The sequence below is a fragment of the Falco punctatus genome (genome assembly GCF_963210335.1).
Source record: "Falco punctatus genome assembly, chromosome: Z".
NCBI lineage: Eukaryota > Metazoa > Chordata > Aves > Falconiformes > Falconidae > Falco > Falco punctatus.
In genome coordinates, this window is record NC_137586.1 from 42,646,887 (window position 1) to 42,668,709 (window position 21,823).

The following is a 21,823-nucleotide window of genomic DNA, read 5'->3' on the forward strand; positions in this document are numbered from 1 at the left end:
TGTCTTTTTATAAACTTCTGAAATGCAATTCCAAATGTTTCAGGCAGGTCTGCAAGAGATTACTGATGAGACTTTAAAAAGACAGTAGATACAGATGTTTTTGTCAGGCAGATCTGGCTTTTAGAAACATGGCATAGAAAATCTGGTAAAATTCCAGGTTCACTGAAGTCAATGGAAACATTTCTGCCAGTTTCAATATATGCATGTTTTCACAAGCTTACGAAAAACATCTTTCTACCGGGTTTCCACAGTTCGAATCCCACATGCTTCTGGGAACGTGCCTTACTGTAATGATTCCAGAAACCTGTACCAGGTGCCTATCTTGTGCTCCTAGATCTCCTGGCAGAGATAAATTACTCAGCATCTCAGAGCCTTCCATCCCATGACAACTGAAATGCACTTGTAAAAATTTTGGAATGAGTAACAATTTTCCAAGCATCTTGGTTCTAACTTCTAACTCTTGCTCCCTTTCTCACACAAGGCAAGATTTGTCAGATGCAGGCTGCACATGGGTATCACTACACAACCCCCTGTCCTGCAACACTCTCTTGGACCAACACTGGCATGTTCCCTTGAGTGTTTTGCTACCTCACAAATAACATCTTGCATGCATCAGGGCCTATTTCCTTTGTGTTACAGGGAAGTTGCTCTTTCAAATATTTCTTTTTTTTTTTCCCCAGAAAGAAGCACTTAAAGTACTAAAATATGCTTAACCTAGGCCACCCCCTCCAGCTTTTCCCCAGTTTATTTTACTCTCTCTAAAGCAGATCCTATGGTCTTTAGCATAGATGTCTTTTTGCTTGTTTCAACAAGTGGAGGCTAACGCAGTGCTGATCCCTGCTGGATACTACTGTAATGCTGAAAGCAGCACCTCGGAAAAAGAGCAAGCCCATTGTACCAGATACAGCAAACACTGTTCAAAATTACTATGCTTGATTGCATCTCACTGTCTCCTGTGCAAATACTAGCCCCTGCATATTTAAGTTCAAATTCACTGGAGAAGCTTAAGGATTTAGAAAACAGAGGTGGTTTTGCTTAATAATCAACTAGTACATATGATAACAAACTCAAGCATATTAACTTTTCTAATACATTTGATATTACTGCAGTATTCCTACCCCATTCATAACCTGTTCCTCCTTTGCTGTTTGACTTGGTGTTGCGGTACCCTGCACAAGGCAGATGGTTCACGTGGTCCTGGGTACTACTACCATGCTATACTTTCCGGCTGTGTTTCTACCACAATACAATGCAATTCAGCAACAGAAATAGATCAGACTTTGGCCCATTACTGGGCTGCGAACAGTCTTGAGATGATGCTCAGCTGCATGACTGTTTTCATGCACATTGGGGTACCACAACTTTGCACCTGATATATTCGAGGGTATTCACTAGGAAAAAAATAGCAGATGGTGGCCAATAGCCAGTCTGAACTGGACTCACATGCCATCTTCAAAGAGGACATGTTACACAGCTGCTACACTTGTTTTGAGAGGGAGAAAACAACTCTCCAGCACTGAACAGCTTTGTTACTCTGATCTACTTCAGAAAGCATTTAGAAACTTCATCCCATGACTTCTAACTTTTATATATTTATTTCTTGTTTTATCAATGAATTAAGTAATTCAAATTAATTTAAACCATATATAAATTGTCATATACCTCTCAGAATTATTTTCTTGTAACTAAACAAAGATCAGGAAGAAAAAACCATACAACCTATTCCCTTCAGTTTCTTGTCATGCTGCTTTAGACAACATTAGCTGACTTTCACGTCAGTACTTCTCCCATACATCCAGGAAACAGTCATACTACTTACTGCAAGCAGCTTAGACAATAAGTTCCTAAAAGAAATTAAGAAAGGGGTATGATACTATTTACAAACTAGAGGACCGCCCACTGTAGGAGCTCTTCTCACTGTAACTGGACAGAGTTCAGCTCTTTTCATCTTCTAGGAGGGATGAAAGCTAGTTTTGGTTTTAAATTGACAAGAAAAGAAAAAAAAGAAAACCTACAAATTAGTGACACTCAGAAGTATCTTTTCTACCTCATTCTTTCCCAAGTTTAAAAATAGACGCTGTCCTACAGATGAGCCAGAGTATCCTATTATTGTCCCAACATATGCTTGTTCCGTTTCATTAAAAATTTGATTTCCCTGTTTCACATACAGTAAAGACGCTACCAGGAAAGATCAATAAATAACACCTAGTGCTCTTCCATGAGACATTTGGATGCAAAGTGCTGACGGGTTTGTGTTTTCTTGGGTTTTTACTCAGATGGAGGTTTTTTATATAACCAGTAGTCTGTATGAGAGTTACTTCAGGGATCTAATTCTATCAGAATTAATTTGTATAAAAACATTTTATTTAGGTTCTTCAGAATTGCTTCAGATTTAGCCTACTTTGCTTAAACAACTTAAATAAGAACACCTGTCCCAAATTTTAGGTACTTTCAAAAAATCCTCATAACAAATTAAAAAAAATAATTCAAAACAACAAAAAGGTACAGGAAGAAGCAGTCTGGAAACATGGGTAGACAAAGACATCCAGCACATTTAGAACCAATGTTTCTTACTGAGTAAGTGACCCATCCATGACAACAACAAGGCAGATACGCTGGCTGAATACATTCCAACTACAGCTCCCTGTTATTCAAACATCTGGATTAATCCCAGACGAACAAAAAGTATCAGCTATATCTAGATACCCTAAGTCAATGATTCACAGGGTTGTACACTGGTCTAATTAAAAAAAATGAGGGAAAGAAAGGAGGAGGATGAGAGAAGAGGAGAAAGAATTGTTGAACAGTTTAAATCCTTCAGAAAGAAAATAATCAAGCAATTGAGATTAGTTTGGCAGTCCCAGACTTTTTAACCTAGCTGCTGAAATTATATGGGAAAAGAAAGCTACAATATGGTTCTAATGAATTCACTGGAGACAGTTTGCATTTTAAAGAAAACATAAACTTGACCATCTGGATTAAGATACAGCAGATTGCTGAGTATTTTTCTGCCTTCAGTCCCACGTATATGTCTAGCAACATCATATTTGGCACAACAGTAACCTGTGATAGGCTCCATGGCTCTTTTGAAAGCCCACTGGTACCTGCTCCAATCTTGGGAAGTCAAATGGTAACCACCATGATAAATGAGAGCCAGAGAAAGGCTCATTTTGTATTTTCTTTTGCTTAAGATAGCCACTACTATTGCTCTTTCTTTTCTGGATGCCATAACATATTCTCAGTAAGTAGTATCTACACAGATATCCAAGTCAGTATACTAGACCAGTTAGTGTCTAAAATTGAGGGCTTTACACCAAGAAAAAAACAAGACAAAACAAGTACCTGCCTGTAAGACCTCTATTATTCATGAGCTCCATAACAGCTTACTTGGATCCATCACACTTTCTCCACTCTCCTCAAGATGCGTGTTCCAGTTTTTGTCCCTACTCAGCTGAACGGAGGAATAGACAAGCTATATTTTTTGTTAGAATTAATGAACAACAACACATAAACCAACAAATAAAAGTACCTAGGCAGCACATAAGAAGTGCTGAGTGGGGAAAATAAGGTTCAACAGCTACTGAAGTAGCTTAGTTCTTCATTCAGCAAAAGGTACTTGCTCTTCACCAAACTCAACAAAATTTTGTACAACTTGCATCCAGATCAGGCTCATCTCTCTACAAGCAACTAATTTTTCTTCCTGGAATTAGCAGATGGGTTTGCAGGCTGGCAAAAGCTGGAATTTTACAAGCAGTACCTTACACCGTACTACACAAAGACCTTGAAGCTTCAAACACACTTAAATGCAACTTTTCAAGGATAACAAAAAGAAAATCTGTTCGAAATACAGGAAGCTGAGACTCCAAGTTTTGCCCAGAGAAGGAATCCCACAGTGTTTTAAAACACCTGATTCAGCAGAAGGTAAGCAGCAGCATGAAGAATGTATTTATTATGTCTTGAGAACACAGCATAGGTCACTCCTCTTTTCTGTTTACACTGCAGTGACCCCTGAAGCTTCTGAAGTAATTTGTTCAGCTGTGTCTACAAGCCACATTATGCACTGCATTTCATCTGGTAGGCCACATTTTATCTTACCATCAATATCCACATGCAGTTTTTAATATATGGTCACTACACCGGAAAAAGTGTTTCTGCCTCACAGGGATTTGGTCTTACAATCAATAACTAGCAAATATAATCCATGTATTGCAATGCCACAGTAGAGTACACAGTGCCTAATTGGAAAAGAACACAGTGAGTCTTTACAGTAGCTGAAGCTAAAAGTAGCTGAATAAGGGGTAGGAGAGTCGCTCTTTTACAGTCACCTCTGGTCCCTCATTCTGCGTCTGGACATATGTGAGTATCAGACAGCACCAGCAGCAGAGCAGAGTACTCCCAGGTCTTCCCCAATAAGTGTGCCCAGAGGAAGATGGTCATGAAAAGATTGCTACTCTTTTGAATCCATGTTTTGTATTACTATCACTAGCCAAGCTTGTTCCAATGTATACGATGTTCCTGTGAGTGCTCAGGTTATACAAAGAGCTTTTAGGTCAACTTGGACACAGTAAGAGCACATAACAGCTTGCTAATACTTCACCTAAGAATAAGTCCTTCTCCATAAAGTCAATGCTGCATGCAAGTGCTGTGCTTGCAGTTAAGGAGAATTCATTTCAGCTACTGCATGGGAGGGAGTGATTTATATGGAGAAGAGCTTTAACAGTTCTCAAGGATGGAAACCACAACGGTATTTTTAAGGTATAAATTCCCTCTTCCTATAACGAAAGGGGAAAAAAACATGACAGGATTTTACAGCCCACTCAAGACTGAGTCATGCCCATGGAGGAGTTAAATTTACCATTTCTTTTTTTCCCTGCATAAGGTTGTCTTTTCCAGCTCCTCTCAACCCAGCTGGTTACCACCTTCACTGCTGTTCTTCCATGTCCATCTAATGTTCTCTCCTTATGTTTTATCCCTTTTGTCTACTACCACTCCTATGACAGATGATACACCTTGCCACCATTAATAACTGTATGTTACCACTTGTCCAACTCCAGCAGATGAGAAACACATAATAAAAATTGAGTAAGGACTACAAGTAGAATAATGAAGAGGAGAAAAATAGTTTCTCTTCTCTCAGAGAGTCCCAGGGAGAAAGAACAGCCCACAAATCATTCTGCCCCATCAAACTATTTCTGTCTGTCAGGACAGCGCACAGCTCTCTGGACTGCACAGCTGAAGGAGAAGTAGCCTTTATTCCAACTGCAAAAAAGTCATAATAAGAATGGTTAGGCACTGAAACATGTCCAAAAAGCCTGTAGTATCTTCATTCTTGGAGTTATGCAGAACCCAACTGGTCCTAAGCAACCCAAGTTAACTTTGAACATGGCGCTGTCTGAGCAGATACTGCACAAGACGTACAGATATCCCTTCTGACCTAAATATTACTCGGTGATCCTATAACAGACTGCCTGAGACTTTCCAAGCTAAATCAGTAGCTTTGGCAAGAACTGCCTTTGTGGGAAAACGAGCTAGCAAGAGATCAGAAGCCTTTACAAAAAACATTAACATAAGGATTACGTTTGCTCCTTGGTTTTACTGAAGTGGTCGTGAATAGAGACTAGGGAGCAAGGACAAGAAAATACGAAGCTAGAGGCCTACACTAAATAAATGGGGTAGTTTTATGGGACAAATACAAGAGAAGTGGCTGAAAAATAACTAGATTTTAGCAAAGGCTGGCATACTTGTATAATTGAGGAGACCTATAGTGGATGTGCATGCTTTCCCTTTGGTAGAGCAAGGAGATCTACTACCCAAGAGAAAAGTCTTTTTTTCAGTTGGTTGTTGGTTTTGGTGTGGTTTTTTTCCCCCCAATAGATTTCCACTAGATGCCTGAATTGGTAGTTACAAGATGACCTCCCTCCACCCGCAACAGGAAATAAAGCACATACTGATTGCACAACATGACATGCATTACAAAACTAACAGAAAAAAACAAAACAGCTCCTTCATCCAGTACAACATCCTGGACACTGTATCCTCCCAGCGGATTGGGATTTAATACCATTTCTAAATGCTTTCACCTAAAAATACCAGTCCTGATTTACCAATTCATGCAGAAGAGTCCAGCAGCACAAACTTCTCATCACACTGGTTCTTCCAGACTGGATAAGAAAGAAATGGGTATTTTGCTTATGTGCAATCCCAAGACAATAAAAAATCTAGGCGGGGTGGGGGGGAGACTAGAAGAATTACAGATGTTAGGTGGCCCTTTCAAATCCTTCCCATCTCCAATTACAGTCAAAAAGGAAATGCCTCCTTTAAAAAGCTCAAAGCTGCAACCAAAAATAAATCAGTGAAAGATCAAATAAACCTTCTTCAAGAAAGGGAAACTTGATTGCTGTGGGATACTCAAACAATTGCCCAGAGCTGAAGCTGTTCGTATTGTTTAATTTCTGTTTTCTTTCATTTTGCTTTTGTAACATGAGTTTCTTCACAGTGGCGTAGCAGCTAGACACCTCCCCCTCCCAAGGAGCTGGAGAGACAGCCAAATAACTGGCAATGTTTTACTTTTGATTAAATGTCTTGCTTGAGGCATATTTTCAGTCTTTGGATGAAAGCATGGGAAATTGCTATGATAAGCCTCAGACTTTAAAGTAGTAGTGTAGCAGGGAAGACACTACTACAGCACATATTATGGAACATTTCAAAGCAACATGGCAGAATACTATTCTGTTCCTGACAGAAGAAGATTCTGTCACTATATACGAGATTAACAGAACCCACATAAATAAAAACCCCACTTTTAAGGATTTCTATTGTACCAGCCCTAGAAAAGCAACAGTGATATTGAACGATACCTACAATTTTCTGTATTATTTGCTAGCTTGCAAATATAGGAGCAAAGAATTTTCAGCCAAAGGAATTTTTTTTGTTTTCAGAGGTAAGTGCAATACAATCTTCAGCACTTTGTGACACTGGCCTGTGTTAGTTCCAAAACAGGAGCTATTAATGTCACATTGTAGTTGTCCATGCTGCAAAAAGCAGAGGCTTCATCTGGGCAAATACCTTATCCATTTCCTGCCCTATATCCAGGTTCCAAAGTCTCCAGCACGACCGATCAAGAGTTAATCATCAACATATTCGCACTGGGGATTTTCAATCTTTTCTAGATATTGTGTTCCTGAACAGGAAGGTAAATTCCTTACAAGTAAGACATTTTGCTGGGAATAGAGAGGAGGACCTCTGATGGTACCTATAGACAACCTGTTTTCATTAGAACAATTCCAAGCAAGCTTCCTTAAACCAGAAGATTGAGGCCTCTGCCAACAGCACATTACACTTTAACCACAGTGGTTAGCCACGACCGGCTTGGATAAGACCATTTCTTAGGAACTTATCAAACATGCAGATAAACATTTGCTTGGATATTTGCTCTTCCACTGCCTTCTTTCTGGAGGGTACTAAGAAAAAATCAGAACAACCAACAGCATGTCCTGGCTTCGCTGTATTTGGTTCAATTACACAAATGTAATATTCCACCCAGATCTCTTCAATCAAATATAAAGTCTTGGCTTACCTTTCTGGTGTTACATCTTCATTGCTGCTCCAGTGTGCTATTTCTAACATCTCCATTTCCTCCGTAAATGGAAAAGTCTTCCCTGCTGGCAGAAAATAATGTTCCTTTCCAATCGAATCCACAGTCACCTTCCTTTCCAGTAAACAAGCCCCAGATAAAGCAGTTGTTCTCCCTGGCTGGAGAGAGGCAGGGGAGCCAAGGTGTGCAATTCCTTCCCCGCAGGTGCTTCAAATCTGCTGCAGAGCAGCTTGCTGCAGGGAGGCGAGGAAGATGAGAAGTTCGCTGTTAATTTAGTGGACACCCCACAAGTGGAAGCAGCCACAGCAAGCCAAACACTCGATGCCACCCCGCAAACCCCTTTCTTCCAGGTCTTTCTTCACTTGCCTCTGAACCATCCTGGATAAGCCCAGGCCCCACACAACACTTAGCAAAGGGGCTATACATTATTTATTCATAAATTCATCAGCTCATCCTCATCCAAAATATATTTATTTATACCACATCTTTTTATCCCGGTTTCCCACAGTCCACACCCTCCTCCCCTAAATTTCCCCCGGTGACCCTTCTCCCAGCAGGCCACTACCGCCAGTCCCCCTCCCTCAGCTCCTTGCCCAGCATCCCAGTCCCATCCCCTTCTCCTGCAGCACTGGGGCTGACTGGGAAAGCTGGAGGCCATGCTGCACCCCACTATACACTACCTTCCGTGCACACAGCTGCTCACACCCCACAGCCCCTCTCCTGACATTACTGGGGAGCCCATCAGAACATGATATCTGGGCCCTCTGAAAGACTTGCTAGCCCTGTCCATGAGGCCACACACTTCACTGACCTCTTCCATGTCACCGCTGAGCACTGATGAGAAAAACCTGGTCAAAAGAGAGCTTTTGCTCTTCATCTTCCCCCACTAACTCCCTGTTTCAAGCTGCTCACACACCCCCCCCCGGCACCAAAAGCCTCAAGAAGGGCTGCGGTCATGCTATATGCCTGTATAGTGCCTTTTTATTAGCAGAAACCTGAATCTTTATTGGAATATAAAGAAAAGCTTTGGGATATTTCACCAAAAAAAAAAAACAAAAAAAAACCCTCTTCCACTAACTGGACCAAGCACTACTGGATTTTGTCTCATAGTGTTGGGTTCTTAAGAGCATATGGTGGGGACTAGGTAGGTTTACTCTTAGAGCATCAGAAATGTATGGTGCAGGAGAAAGGATATTTTGGTAGAGCCCAGGAATGCTGAGATCAACTATTTCATAAAAATTAAACACCCAGTGGAAACCCCTGATTGAGAACTTGAAAAAACGTGATTTGTTTCAATGAATTGCCAAGAATACGATTCTGGGTACAGTGAACTATTCATAGTTAAAAGTTTTGCTGGGGCTAGGAAAAATGACACCAGCAAAATGTTTGCTATTCAACAGCATACTACATTATATTAGAACCATTTTATGACATTTGATATATGGGAATTTGAATAAAGACAGGCAAAAAGCTGCATTTTCCTAGTGTGGCAAGTGAGAAGTGTTACAGGAATGCATCATTAAAAACAAACAAACCAACCAACCAACAACAGTCAGGCTGATTAAAGAGCACAGATCTTGTTTTTCATATGTGTTATTGGATGCACTTATGCAATATGAAAAACATGGCCTGAACAAACTCAAGACCAACAACAAACTCTTTGAACTAATTACAGAAAAAGAAAGCAAGCTCAGCTTAGCGTCCTGCCTCTTGCTGGAGCTCATACACTGTTACAGGATGAAGGGTACTATTTATGGCTTGCACTTCTTTTCCAGTCATTAAGTGTTGCCTGAGAACTGGTTTGTCTGAGCTGGTTTTTCCCCACCAATCCTTTCTTAAACCATACAACTACCCAGAGTGGCATTTGGTGCACTCCAAATCTCACAGACCAGTCTGAATTCTTTCCATAACAAAACAAAAGCTTGCATCTTTGAATTTATGACACAAAGCTTCTGCTTTTTGTACATGACCTGTTACCTCCTTGGTCTCTGTGGAATTAATGGGCTTGGCCTCATTAAAGCCAGAATAGGCATGCAGGTAACAGTGTTCGTAATGCCATCAGCCAGAAGAAATTAATTTCTGGACACTATATCACTCAATTTCGTCTGTTTGTTTGTTACAAGAGAAAGCAAATTCAGGGATTAACCAGGACATATTTTCTGTGTCCACTAAATGGGGCACATTTTGTATGTCCTCTCAATGTACTTTGCTCATTCCAATACAGGCATTGCACTATACAAAACCCCCATGTTTGTTACTAAATGGCAAGGTTTATTTTGAAAATGCAATTAGCATGTAATATCTTGGAAGATGAACAGCTATTGTAAATACAAGCACCATAGCTCTTCTGCTCCTGTATTTGTTTTACAAGAAAAGACACACAGCACTAAACTGTGTAACTTCCATAAAAGGTGCTGTCACTAATTTAGAAAGACAATGCCTCAACAAATTAGCATTTCAGATCCACATACATGTGCATGCATGGTTGTAAGAACTCAAAACAAGGTCCAGAGATCCCTGTAACATGAAATGCTCTTGATCCCCTTCAACTGTGCTTCGAACTACGCGAAGTACCTGTTTTGTCATGCTGCCCTATGCTCAGCTCCTCTGCCTCAGCTCCGTAAGGCAGGCCACCAGTATTCCCTAATCAGTTGTGTGTTAGTAAGCCTTGTGAGCTCATTTACATCACTGGACACCAATACAATAGGAAATGAACATATTGATTTCACTCAGATCCCTGGGCAGCTGCCTGTTACCAACAGATCTCAGCTGAGTTTGAAAACAGCAATGATCTTGATTGCAAAATGACTTTTTCCCTGCTACTGCCCTCCCCATGCTCAATTCTGATCAATATGTCATTCTGATTCATACACACATCTTCCTCAGGAGGCTTTGAACCAACTAAGTACAACTGCAAGCTCAAAGAAAATGATGGCATTTATTTTTTATGTTGCAAACTAATTCTACATATCCCCTTTCTCAGGATTCATGTAAAAGCTGACTCTTTTATTGAAAGGCCCTATAAAAGTGAGGTAAAGTACAAAATTAGAAAGGTAGCTCTAGTAGAAATGACAGAGGATGAAACTCATTGCATATCACACCTTAAAGAACACATGGGAATTTGTTTAAACAAGACATAAGTGAGTTTCCTAGCGGCAAGGAATTTAATGCTAAAATCTATCAGAACTAATGTGTGTCCCATGACTTTTACACTCAGCAGTTACAGTATAAATCAGCTCCATTTCACTGTAACTGCTCCAAAACCAAGTGTTTATTATGAACATACATACAGAACAGAATAGCCAGAAAGTCGCTCCTATTCCAACCAAGGCTAGACCAAGCGAAGGCAATTCCTTTTTTTTCTTTTGTTTTGTCTTTTTTTTTTTTTTTTTTTTTTGAGATTAGCTTCATAAATTATCTTTCGGTTTCGTCTCTAAACTTTTCAATTTCATATGTACTAACATCACTTAACTACATGGTGGCTTTTGCCCATCTATATGTTGAAATTTCTGGATAAGACTGCAACATCTCACCTCCTATCTTCCAACAGGAAGGAGTGGAGGGCAGCAAAACCTATCTCTAATGCTTAAGCTTCCTGGACCAGGCTGGCTACAAGCACAGCTAGGATCATAATTTGTACCCTCTTTCAACCACACATAATACAGTCTTTATTCAGCAAATAGCAAAGTCGTTTCACACCATGCCAAAGGTCAGCTTTTGCTGTATTAATAGCTGCTCTGGGAGGATCACTGTTGTGCTAGCCTACATTTTTTCCAGGGCCTGGAGATGCAATTTCCTACAATCTGCAGGCAATTTCCCACCAATTTTCTTGGGGAGCTAATAGGCTGTGACAGGAGATGGAGCTAGCAAGCAGCAGGTGGCTTCAGAAAAGACAAATTGCATCTCTGCCACCTAACTGGGCAATCTAGAAAGACAGTTTATAGCTTTGTAGTATTATTGGGGCCCATGCTAACAGCAAATCATTCAAGCTGCTATCTGATTTTCATATTCTTTTCCTTCTGAATTTGTTATCACCACATACCACTTTGTAGCACTTTTTCTACAAATGACAGTTAAACACAGATCATGTATGATTACTAGTTTAACTGCCTTTTAACTAGACAATCCTTGCTAAATGCTATTCACATCAGAAACAGAGAAATACACAGCCTCACTGCCAAACACAGTGATATTTTTGATTATTTTCATACTTGTCAACGTACAAAGCAGATGCCTACAGAAAGGGATTGATTTGTAGGCTAAATTCAAATGAATCACACAGTGCAAACTATGGTAGCATTTTAAAAAGCCACTACAGTGACCACACCTATTGTGATAAGAAAGTCTTACCGATCATATCTTGTACAAAATAAAAGCATCACAAAAAGCCAAATCTGACTAGTAAGTTCTCCCTCCACTCTAGCACTGCTTGCAACCTAAAAAGTTAAACTGAACAGTTTATGTTCAGTTCAAAACCATCCATACAACCCTTCACTTTGCAGATTTAAAATTATGTACTTATTAAAACTAGTACAGCTCTAAGAATGTATCACCATATCCACTTCTATAGAAATGAAACTGATTTAAAGCTGCTAACCCTCACCTAAGATATATTAAAAAACAATACTTAAAGGAAATTGTTCAAAGGCACATAACACTAGCAACTATTGCAAGTTTTATCTGTCACTGTATTTCCCCTTACTATTACAGCAAATCCAGGGGATAAATACTGTAAACACATTCTATTACAGAACCCTGTATATCTGTATGGTTTTCTTCCAAATATAGAAGAACAAGTTTCTGAAGGCATGGAGATTAGAAACAACCAACAATATTCATGTAATTATTATAATTAGCACAATTTGTAAGGTTAATATTTTCCCCTCCCGCCCCCCCAATAAGAATAAATTAGGTAGAGTAAAAACAATCCCATCTAAGTTATTGCTGGGATCACTGGGAGACAAAATTAGTACTGAGATGTATAAAATTTTAGTATAATTCAACCCTAAGGATTTTTTTTAATTACTTAAGTAATGAAAAAATGTAAAATTACAGTGAACAAAGTGTTGAAATATTCTAACATGCATTTTGAAAGTTTCACATTTAAACCACTTGTCATTAATATCCCCATTTCATATTTGTGGTTTTTAATAAGTTACAGCTAGATAAAATACTGAAGAACCAGGCAGAATTTATAAATAGAGTACCAGGTCAATAACTTGCACTCAACAAAGAAGAGTGTCTACATAAACAGATAAAAAAGCTATGAAAACCATTCAAAAAACAGAAGTACTTCCTTAAACAGATTCACTGATAAAACCACAAAAGAATATCAGGACTTGAGAACCTTGAATTTAACAAATGAAAATTAATGATTTCTCTATACAAGTCTACAAATTTCTTCAAGTACACATTCAAAAACTCAATTATATCATTGATTAGCAAATATTCAATCAACTGCTGTCAGAAATACACATCTCACAATTAACAATCAGAAAGACAGAGAAAGGTAGAAGCATTATGTATGTATAACGCATTAAAACATCTCTAGAGAACTAATACATATTCAGGAGGAGACACAGGGGAGCACAGCAGTAAACTGGTCCCTGTATGAAAAGGAAACTTACTCTAGGAAGTAAATTTAATGTGGCCACAAAAGTTGAATCACTCCAAAGTTTTGTTGCATGCATGGCATGCTAAGCAAACACCAAACTGACATTAAGGACATTTACATACTTAACAGCAGTGTTTGGTTGATTCATCAACAATCAAAAATATTTCGCATTTGTGAAGCCATCAGATTGTATATTTACTTGAAACCTAATTTAAGAAAATACTCAGGTCCAACTGCTGATTATTTTTTAAGAAAAAAAGGGTAAGCTTTGTTGGTCTTCAAAAGATCTTGCTACAGCAAACCACAGAGTAAGAGTTCTTAGTTTATCATAATTGCAGCCAATTTTTAAAGTAATGGGGTAATCCACTACGGATTGCAGTAAGGAAGTGGGACAAAGACTGTAAAATGAACAGATGGATTTTATTTTAAACAAATTAGGCTCACTACCAGGAAAACAACAAGTGATTTCTAAGTTTCCCAACGCTATGGGTTAACTTCCATTTATGACCCCTTCATTCTGCTTGTTTACTCATTTAAGCTATCATTAAAATCAGTCCTTGAAGGAAATCCAGTATTTATTATTTGCAGTTAAAAGCCACCATCTCCATTTTCTATGCTAATGTCAGAGTATACAAAAGGGATAATGGTAACAGTATGTTTGATTACTTAATCTCCAAACTGTGTGTTATCTTCTCTTCTAACCCATTCTTGGCAGAAAACAGAGATAGAAACAAGGTCCAAGAGATATTATACCTTTGTACTATGAACATGGCAAAGAATCCTTGCCAAGCTCTACACAGCAGCAACTACCTAATACTTCTTGTAGCATCTCTTCTATGAATCAAGATACCCTTAGTGTGGGCAAGATCACATGTGAAATTTTAGAAGAGGAGAAATCTCAAAAAATTAAGTTTTACCTCAGAAGCCACCACAGAATTTTTCTATGCAGAGCCAAGTACACCAACCAGCAATTCTACAAACAACAGAAGTATGAGTATGGAACAATTATGCTATCTTATCACAGGATGCTTGCTTTACTAAGGGAAATTATTACAACGTACACTGGCTGATGTTATCTACACAGCTATCCACTAAAAGATTCCGTCAGATTTTCCTGTAGTTTATATATCACCAACAGACTTGTTAACAACAGAATTCTTACTAATGCATGAGCCAGAAAGGGCACAGATTGTTCAGCTTCTAGGAGTGAACTATGGGACCTGGCAATAAGTAACATGAGGGGAAAAAACCCAAAACTCTGCTCAGATTTGAAAATCATAACTAACGTTGGTTCCCACACCACCATTTTTTTGGCATTCAGTTTTCTGAGAACAGCACTTTAGCTCCAGGGAAACACAAATGCAGTGCTCTCAGGAATTAATATAATGTATAAGGAATTCTTTTGTTTTGAGATACAGCATCTTTAAGAACATTCTGCCCTCTGAAAACAATTATTCATTCTTTCTTTTTATTTCTTTGTGTTTTCTTGTATTTAATTTATAGATTTTTTAAAAAGTTATGTAATAAGAAAAAATAAATAAATAAACTAAAAAAAAAACAAACCACACCCATGTGCTTATGGTTGTTCAAAGCCCAGCTTTTGCTGTTTTAGAAAGTTTTAAATGCGTGTTTGAGCTCTCCTATATAGTTGAACAGAAATTCTGAGTAAACATCTCAGAAATATCAGTAAGCTAGACCCACAGGGCAGATTTTAAAAGGACCCAGTTCTTATATGTAGCAAAATCTACCACATTGCACTAAGCACTTAAGCTGCAATTGGACATTTGGGAGCACATTGCTGAAAATGGGATTATCAATTGCTGGAAAGCTGATCTTGACCTACAAAAATATTAGGTAATGGGAAATGTTGAGCACTGGCTGTAATTTAACTGTTTCTCTTAGGATTAGATGACTGCTTATGGATGTGAAAGAAATGCCCACTTCCAGCTCCAACATACAGCTCAGGTGTCCTTGGAATTACTATGGAGAAACATCTGAACAACTTTATGGAGAAATAGAATCCGTGAAATTGCACACTGGAATCTTATTTCAGATTGATTTTGTAGATTACATGTTAGACTACCCCTAAAATGTATGTATGTGTGTGTTCCTATTCTCCCTCATCCCTCCTGTATTCCCTGCCATGAACTCTTTCTTTCATTCTGGTGTTCATGTTCATCAGGTCCTTCTCTGAGCTTCATCTTTCCCGTTCAGTAATAAAACACCTCTCCGGCAGGACACCATGACTCAAGTCTTGTATAGATGTACATTCTCACATTCTTTCTATGTACTTGTGGTGAGGAAAAAAAGATAAAATCCTTCAACAGCACAGTTGGAGTGAGTCCAGCTTCTCCAGTGAAGTGGCTTAAGGAGTAAACACTTTAGCAGTAGTGCGAAATTTGAATTCAGTACTCTTATTTAGCCTGAAAATATTAAAAACCACCTTTCTTAATCACTAGAATGGTGGAACCTCCCCATTTACTCAAAATTGCACCAATATAATAGAAAATATGAAGGACTACTCTAACTAGATTGCATGATCTACAGGCTAATAAGTGGAGCAGTCTTTCCACAGAAAAAAAAAAGCCAAAATACACCACTGAAAAAAACCCACTTTGTCAATCTAGGCTTAAGTTACTTCAGTAACTTAAACACTTGAAAATTCTGCCTGCGTCACCAATGCAAAGTTCTGACAGAAAAATTATGGTCAATCATTTATACACAAAAGTATGCATGTGACTAGATGACAGATTCTACTTTGATTTTTATATTAAAAACTACTTCTATTTTAACAGTTTATGAACTTGATATTCATTTGGTGCTCCCTCTTCCCTTTAAAGGAACAAAAGCTTCTGGAATGCCAAATGAGTCTAAAAGAATTAATGCAGATGAAAATTCTCTTTCAAGAACCAGCAGCTTGTGGATTGATGTGGGGAACTATCTTTGCTTGGAACTATAATCAAAAAGAGGTACTCCGACACACTGAAAAATGCATTGTGTGGAATATCATCATGATTTTCTGCACAACTGATTTATAAAAGGTTATGCCTACTGCACATTACAAAATATACATATTAGAGCTGGCTAAGGATTTTGTTCAGTTGAATTGATATTACCACAAACCAACTCTTCGTTAGTTATTGTTGCACTAACATCCAATATGTAATTTGTGAGGACTCCCAGCTTGTAGCTGGCACTAGTGTCTGCCAGTGGCACTCAGACTGAATACTGAGGGCCACCCAGCAAACAAAGACTGTCCCAGAAAGGGGCTAATCAAAGGAATCATTTAGGATTGTAATTAAATTGGGGGAAAAAATTAATTACCTACACCATAATTACTGCTGTACCTCTTTCTTCCATGTGCTTTTCCCAGTGCCTTGTCTGTATATTGCTGGTCTGGGTTGGTCTGTTTCTTCATTCAATATGCAATTATTTCCACCCACTACTTTTACACACGGTTGTAAGAACTTACAGAAGTTTTAAGCTCTACAAGTTTTAAATCTTGTGTGCAATAGTGTAGACAAACATACCAAGATTTCACCAAATGTATCTTTCCATTAAAAATCACACCTGCTGGTGGAATAAGCAGACGACATAAGAAACTGAGAGGACTACTGTATGATGCATCCCCAAGTTTTCAGACCCCAGGCTTAAAGCAGATATTATTTTGGGAAAAAAAAGCAATTTCTTAATTACAACCAAGAAACACATGATACAAACATTATTAAATTCATTCACATGTATAAATAATGTCCAATTCCATAACTGCTCTGACTCACCGTGCATTCTGGAAGCTAACGAGGCACAATATTTAATGATTTTCCTTACACTATAGTTTTGAACCTCCTGGCTGCCAAGAATGTGGTCTTACTAATATGGTTGTTAGTATGCCATAACTTATAGCAGATCCATTATATATGTGTATATATATTTTTAACAATTACATGAATGTGTTAGAATACTTGCTTTCTTGGTTCCTCTAATAATTTTTAGGAATTGCAAAATAATACCAATAAAGTAAAAGCCAGGGTTATAGTAGTTTGGAAGAAATTCAAATGTTCCTAACTACAGCAAATTTGCCAGTGCTACTAAACAAAGTCAATGATCATCACTGGCAGAGTCAGACATTCAGAAAAACTTCAATATGAAAACAGGGTCAGCGTGAAAATTAAGTAACCTAGTACATACTCTCTTTTTAAAACTTCTCCTTTATAAAATGGCATAGCATGCCACAGTATTTCAATGTAGCAAACAATTACTTCTTTGAAAAGCCTGATGATTCTGCTTTTTGCCTCACTATGTGTGAGAGGAAAATGACCATTACCTATGCTGGTCTGTCATTTCCATACAGATGGATATTCACAACACAGCAATAGACAAAGATATAGATACATGTGGATAGAACACTAATTTTAAATGTCTAGAAGAGCAGATTATCCTGAACGGTTAACATTTTACATTCCAAATGCAAAGTTAATGTATTAAGGCTATTACAATTCTAGGTCCTATAAAATAGTTTCAGTAGAATGGTCATGTAAATTGAAAAGAAAACTGGTATCTCTTCAGACTGAAAATTGAGAGAAAATTTGCCCCCAGATGAGAAATTCCCTACTCGGTCAATGCATCCATCAGTCAAACTTGTTTCTCCCTAGTTATGTCTCTTTGAAAGAGCAGGGATATAGTTCATTGTGAAATGCTAGCAAAATGAAAAAGCACCTCTTCACGGATATGTCTTAACCTGTCTGCCAGTTTGTGTAATCTGAATTATTTGTTTAAAGAGATCGGGCTTTTCATCTGTACTCTCCATTAGCAACAGAAACACTAATTAAGTTACAGAACGAAGGAAATGTATGGCCCTCACTGGTGCAATAGGTAGGTTTGTCTAGCACACAGTGATAGAACTTGTTAATCTAAAAAAAAACCCATAGAATAAAACGTACACATTCTCTCCTTATCCATTTCTTTTGAGTACATCAAGAAAACTTGATTTGAAGATGCATAGCTTTGGTAACTGGCTGCTTAGCATGGCTCTTCAAAGGTCACACACTGATGCAACAGTGGAAAGGACTCAAAAATTGCTCAGTATGAATACATAGAGCCTATAGACCTATGTAACACGGGACACTCAGGAAAATTAAGTCTAATTAACTTGTACAGTGGATTAGTTAAAAATCAAAATACTCCTTTGTCATTACTCTCACAAGAAATTAAGAAGTGAGTTTAACTTAGATTAATTCATTTCACTTGCAGCCCTGCAAGTATTTAACATTGTTTAAGTGATTCCCTGTAAAAGTCACACTTTTGGTAATTTAATTAAATTTACCTGAGTATCTAAGTATAGACAAGACATTAAAAAGGAAATGTTCATTAACTACCACTTCTTTGTAAAATACGAAGGATGCAACTTATCTATCTTTGTTTAATCACAGACATCCTCAGTTAATGAATAAAGACTCTGATGTACTCTAGTTGAAATGTAGTCTCTCATGAATTCTGTTCAGCTGGGAGAGAAAGGAGAGGGAAGTCATCTCTTCTTCTAGAGAAATGACCAAGCGAGTTATGATCAGGCACATATTACTGTATCTGCCAAAGAACATATACATGGGACATCAGAATAAACTTAAAATAAACTGCACAAGTTTATGAAATGTTCAATTTTTATATTTACACTATAATTAGTACAAAATTGCCTTTTAAGTTTTCTGTAGCACAAGACAGTATCTACTGGACTTGATACCCTAATATGTCAAAACGACTACTTTGAAGTATGATAAAGGAATCTAGGAAGAGTTATAAAGAATAAGACACCATTTTCAAACTATACATAGTGTTTTCTTTTGCTTCTAAAAAGGTACTTATATCCCCAAAAGGTTTTTAATTTTAAATAAGCAGGTTGGGCAGGGAGGGGGCAGAGGGGGATGGGACTGGTTGTTGGTACTAAAGCCTTTACTGTAATAAACTAAATATATTTACAATTTATACAAATGTTTGACCTTCAACAAAAATACAAAAACATATCACAAGATGCAAAACCAGGAAACAGGTTCATCTGAGACACCACTGCTCTACACAGGACAGAATGCAACTTGAACTGCAAGGAACAGAAAGGTATTTATCCCCCATATTCAGGCAATGAGAACAATTTGCGTGAGGTCACAAAGAAAGAAAAAAATAAAAGGCTCCAACATTCTTCAGTAGACTCGGCTTTTAAAAACTATGTCAAAAACCTAGGCTACATCTGTCCATCTTGCCTCTGTGTTCCGTTTGGTCCACGTAGCCACTATTTAGTTGCTGGATGTTGCCTTCTATTTTGAAAAATCGGAGTAGTTTCATGGCAAGGTCTGGAACCTCAGTATTTTTGTTCCTTTTTAAAAGGCAAAACCTTTCTACTTCTACAAATAAGAACAATTTTGGCCCAGTTCAACTTCTAAAAGTTATATCCCCATCATATTTTTCAGTAGATAACTTCATAGACTGTAGCCTTTTTGTCTCCAGAGCCAGTGACTATGTACTTATCATCCACAGAGATGTCACAGCTAAGCACTGATGAAGATTCTTTGGACTAGAAGAAAAATAGAAATATATTACTTCATTAAAAAAAGTTTGTTACCCTCATCTCAGAATCCCGTTTTGGGTAGATCACATAGGTGAAGATATCCAAGTCCACTCTTGGGACTCTGGGTGTTCTAGTTTTTTCTTTAAAAGCATCATCATCCTCACCTGGAAGATACTGGCTCCATAAGGAGTTCTCCATGCATTAAGAAGATTATCTTTCCCAGTACTCACAAACCATTTACCTGTAATATAAAACAGGACTATGAAAACATATGAAACAGACTTCTGACAGATTTTGGGTTTTCGACTCACATCTATGAAATCTGTTAACAAGTTACCATTACAAAAGCTCTCACCACTAATCAATATAGTACTTTTGCTTACAATCAACATGGACACACATGCTTTTGCAGTATGTTACATACTAGGAAATCCCTAGACTGTGTAAGCAAAACGAGCTTTTTTTACACACAAATCAATCCTCACAGCAGTCTTTAGATGAACAGATGGTTGTCTGTCGATAAGTATGTTTGAATTCATAAAGCAAAGATATTTATTTCTAACTTCAAAAACTGAGAAAATAAGTTTTGATTATCAAATGATCTATGAATATGTAATAACTAATCAGCAAAGCATGAACTAGAGCCCTGACCTCCAGTTCTGTGTTCAGGGCAACTTACCACAGTAAGCAAACTTGAGTGACAATACACAACTCTCATGAAGGTGCAGTTGATATTTGTCTGGTTTATTTACATGTAGCACTTCTACATTGCTGCTTTCCATTCCCACAGCTAGCCATTCACCAGTAGGACAATAACCAAGGGAAAATATCTGAAAATTAAACCACATTTACTTTTTTTTTTCCTTCTTTTTTTTTCCTACAGTGGTTAATTAATTGGGAGTGGGAGAGAGAGAAGAGTCAAGTAAAATTCACACAGTTCAAGAGCAAGACTACTGTTCAAAATTCAAGTGACCCAATAACCCCTGTTCCCTATTAAGCTAGAAAAATAGGATGAGAGTAGTGTCAAGTTATCATTTTGTTCTGGAAGCTAAAGATACGAAAGCTCCAAAATACTGTGTTTGAGCAGCCAAAAGGAAGAGAGGGAACAATTTGCCAGTTGCACTAGGCTCTATCTCAGCTTTCATCCTACATGTCCCCCCCCACCCCACCCCACAAGCTGTAGGAAAATCCAGTTACCTGTGATGTGAAGTCATGCTGTTGTAGCTGTCTTCCCTCTCTCAAGTCCCAGGATCTGACAGTGTTATCCAAACCTCCTGTCCAGAGCTTGGTACCATCATTAGAAATGTCAATACAGCTGGCTCCATCTGTGTGGCCCTGGAATTGCCTGATAAAACAAACGAGATTGAATAATGATTTCCTGCCAGAGCTCAAGGTAAACACTGTTGTGGTGTTAGTTTTGGACTCTGCACATGTGTGTCATCTCTTCTGTGTCCGCTGATGGGCAAAAATCAGCCCCTCCCTCTTACTGAGCAAGAAATACAACAGTATTACAAAAACATTTTCCAGATGCTAGAGAAATGATTGCATCATGGCTAGCTGAACAAAGTCAAATATTTCCTATCAGGTTTTGAAAAGAAAAAAAAAAAACCAAACAAATAAGTTTTCACAAACTTTTGAAAACATTAAAGTACAGTAACTATAGTGAAAAGCACTAAGGAGAACACAGATTAAAACAGATGCTGAGGGAACAAAACTCCTCCACTTTCAGAAAACAGCTTCTGTATTTTTCTTTGGCTGCAAGTCAAGGTGATAAACAATAAGGAGAGATATTAATAGGAAGGGATCCAGACAGAGATCCGGATAGTTAAACACAAGCATAGCTGAGTCAGCAAAGTTGCATTCTCCGTAGGAGATCACAAAATCTAAATGGTGCAGTTTGTTTAGAAACTTTATCATTAGCAGTTCTCAGCTTTCAGCAATAGAAGGTCATCTTAATCCTTTGGCAAAAGCCTTCTGAAGCTCCTGCATTTTTCATCAGCAATTAGCTTTAGGCAAGTCCTATGCCTTAATGTGAAAGGTGGAGGGTAGGGGCAAAAAG

At 38.1% G+C, this 21,823-nt stretch overlaps 1 protein-coding gene across 6 annotated transcripts in view; it reads right to left on the minus strand.

The window, feature by feature from the left end:
• Window positions 1-1,492: 1,492 nt before the first annotated feature.
• LOC308056274 (transducin-like enhancer protein 1) overlaps window positions 1,493-21,823 on the minus strand; it is a 94,172-nt gene continuing 73,841 nt past the window's right edge. For 5 of the 6 annotated variants that reach the window (XM_080371368.1, XM_080371367.1, XM_080371369.1 and 2 more), the window contains 4 exons: window positions 20,962-21,109; window positions 20,444-20,594; window positions 19,929-20,005; window positions 10,519-19,770 (listed from right to left, as the gene is read on the minus strand). In XM_080371368.1, the coding sequence (XP_080227494.1) occupies window positions 19,663-19,770; window positions 19,929-20,005; window positions 20,444-20,594; window positions 20,962-21,109 (484 nt within the window). In that variant the 3' untranslated portion in view covers window positions 10,519-19,662. Of the gene's footprint in view, window positions 7,828-10,518; window positions 19,771-19,928; window positions 20,006-20,443; window positions 20,595-20,961; window positions 21,110-21,823 lie in introns of those variants that run through there. The other variant, XM_080371370.1, reaches the window with a different exon arrangement.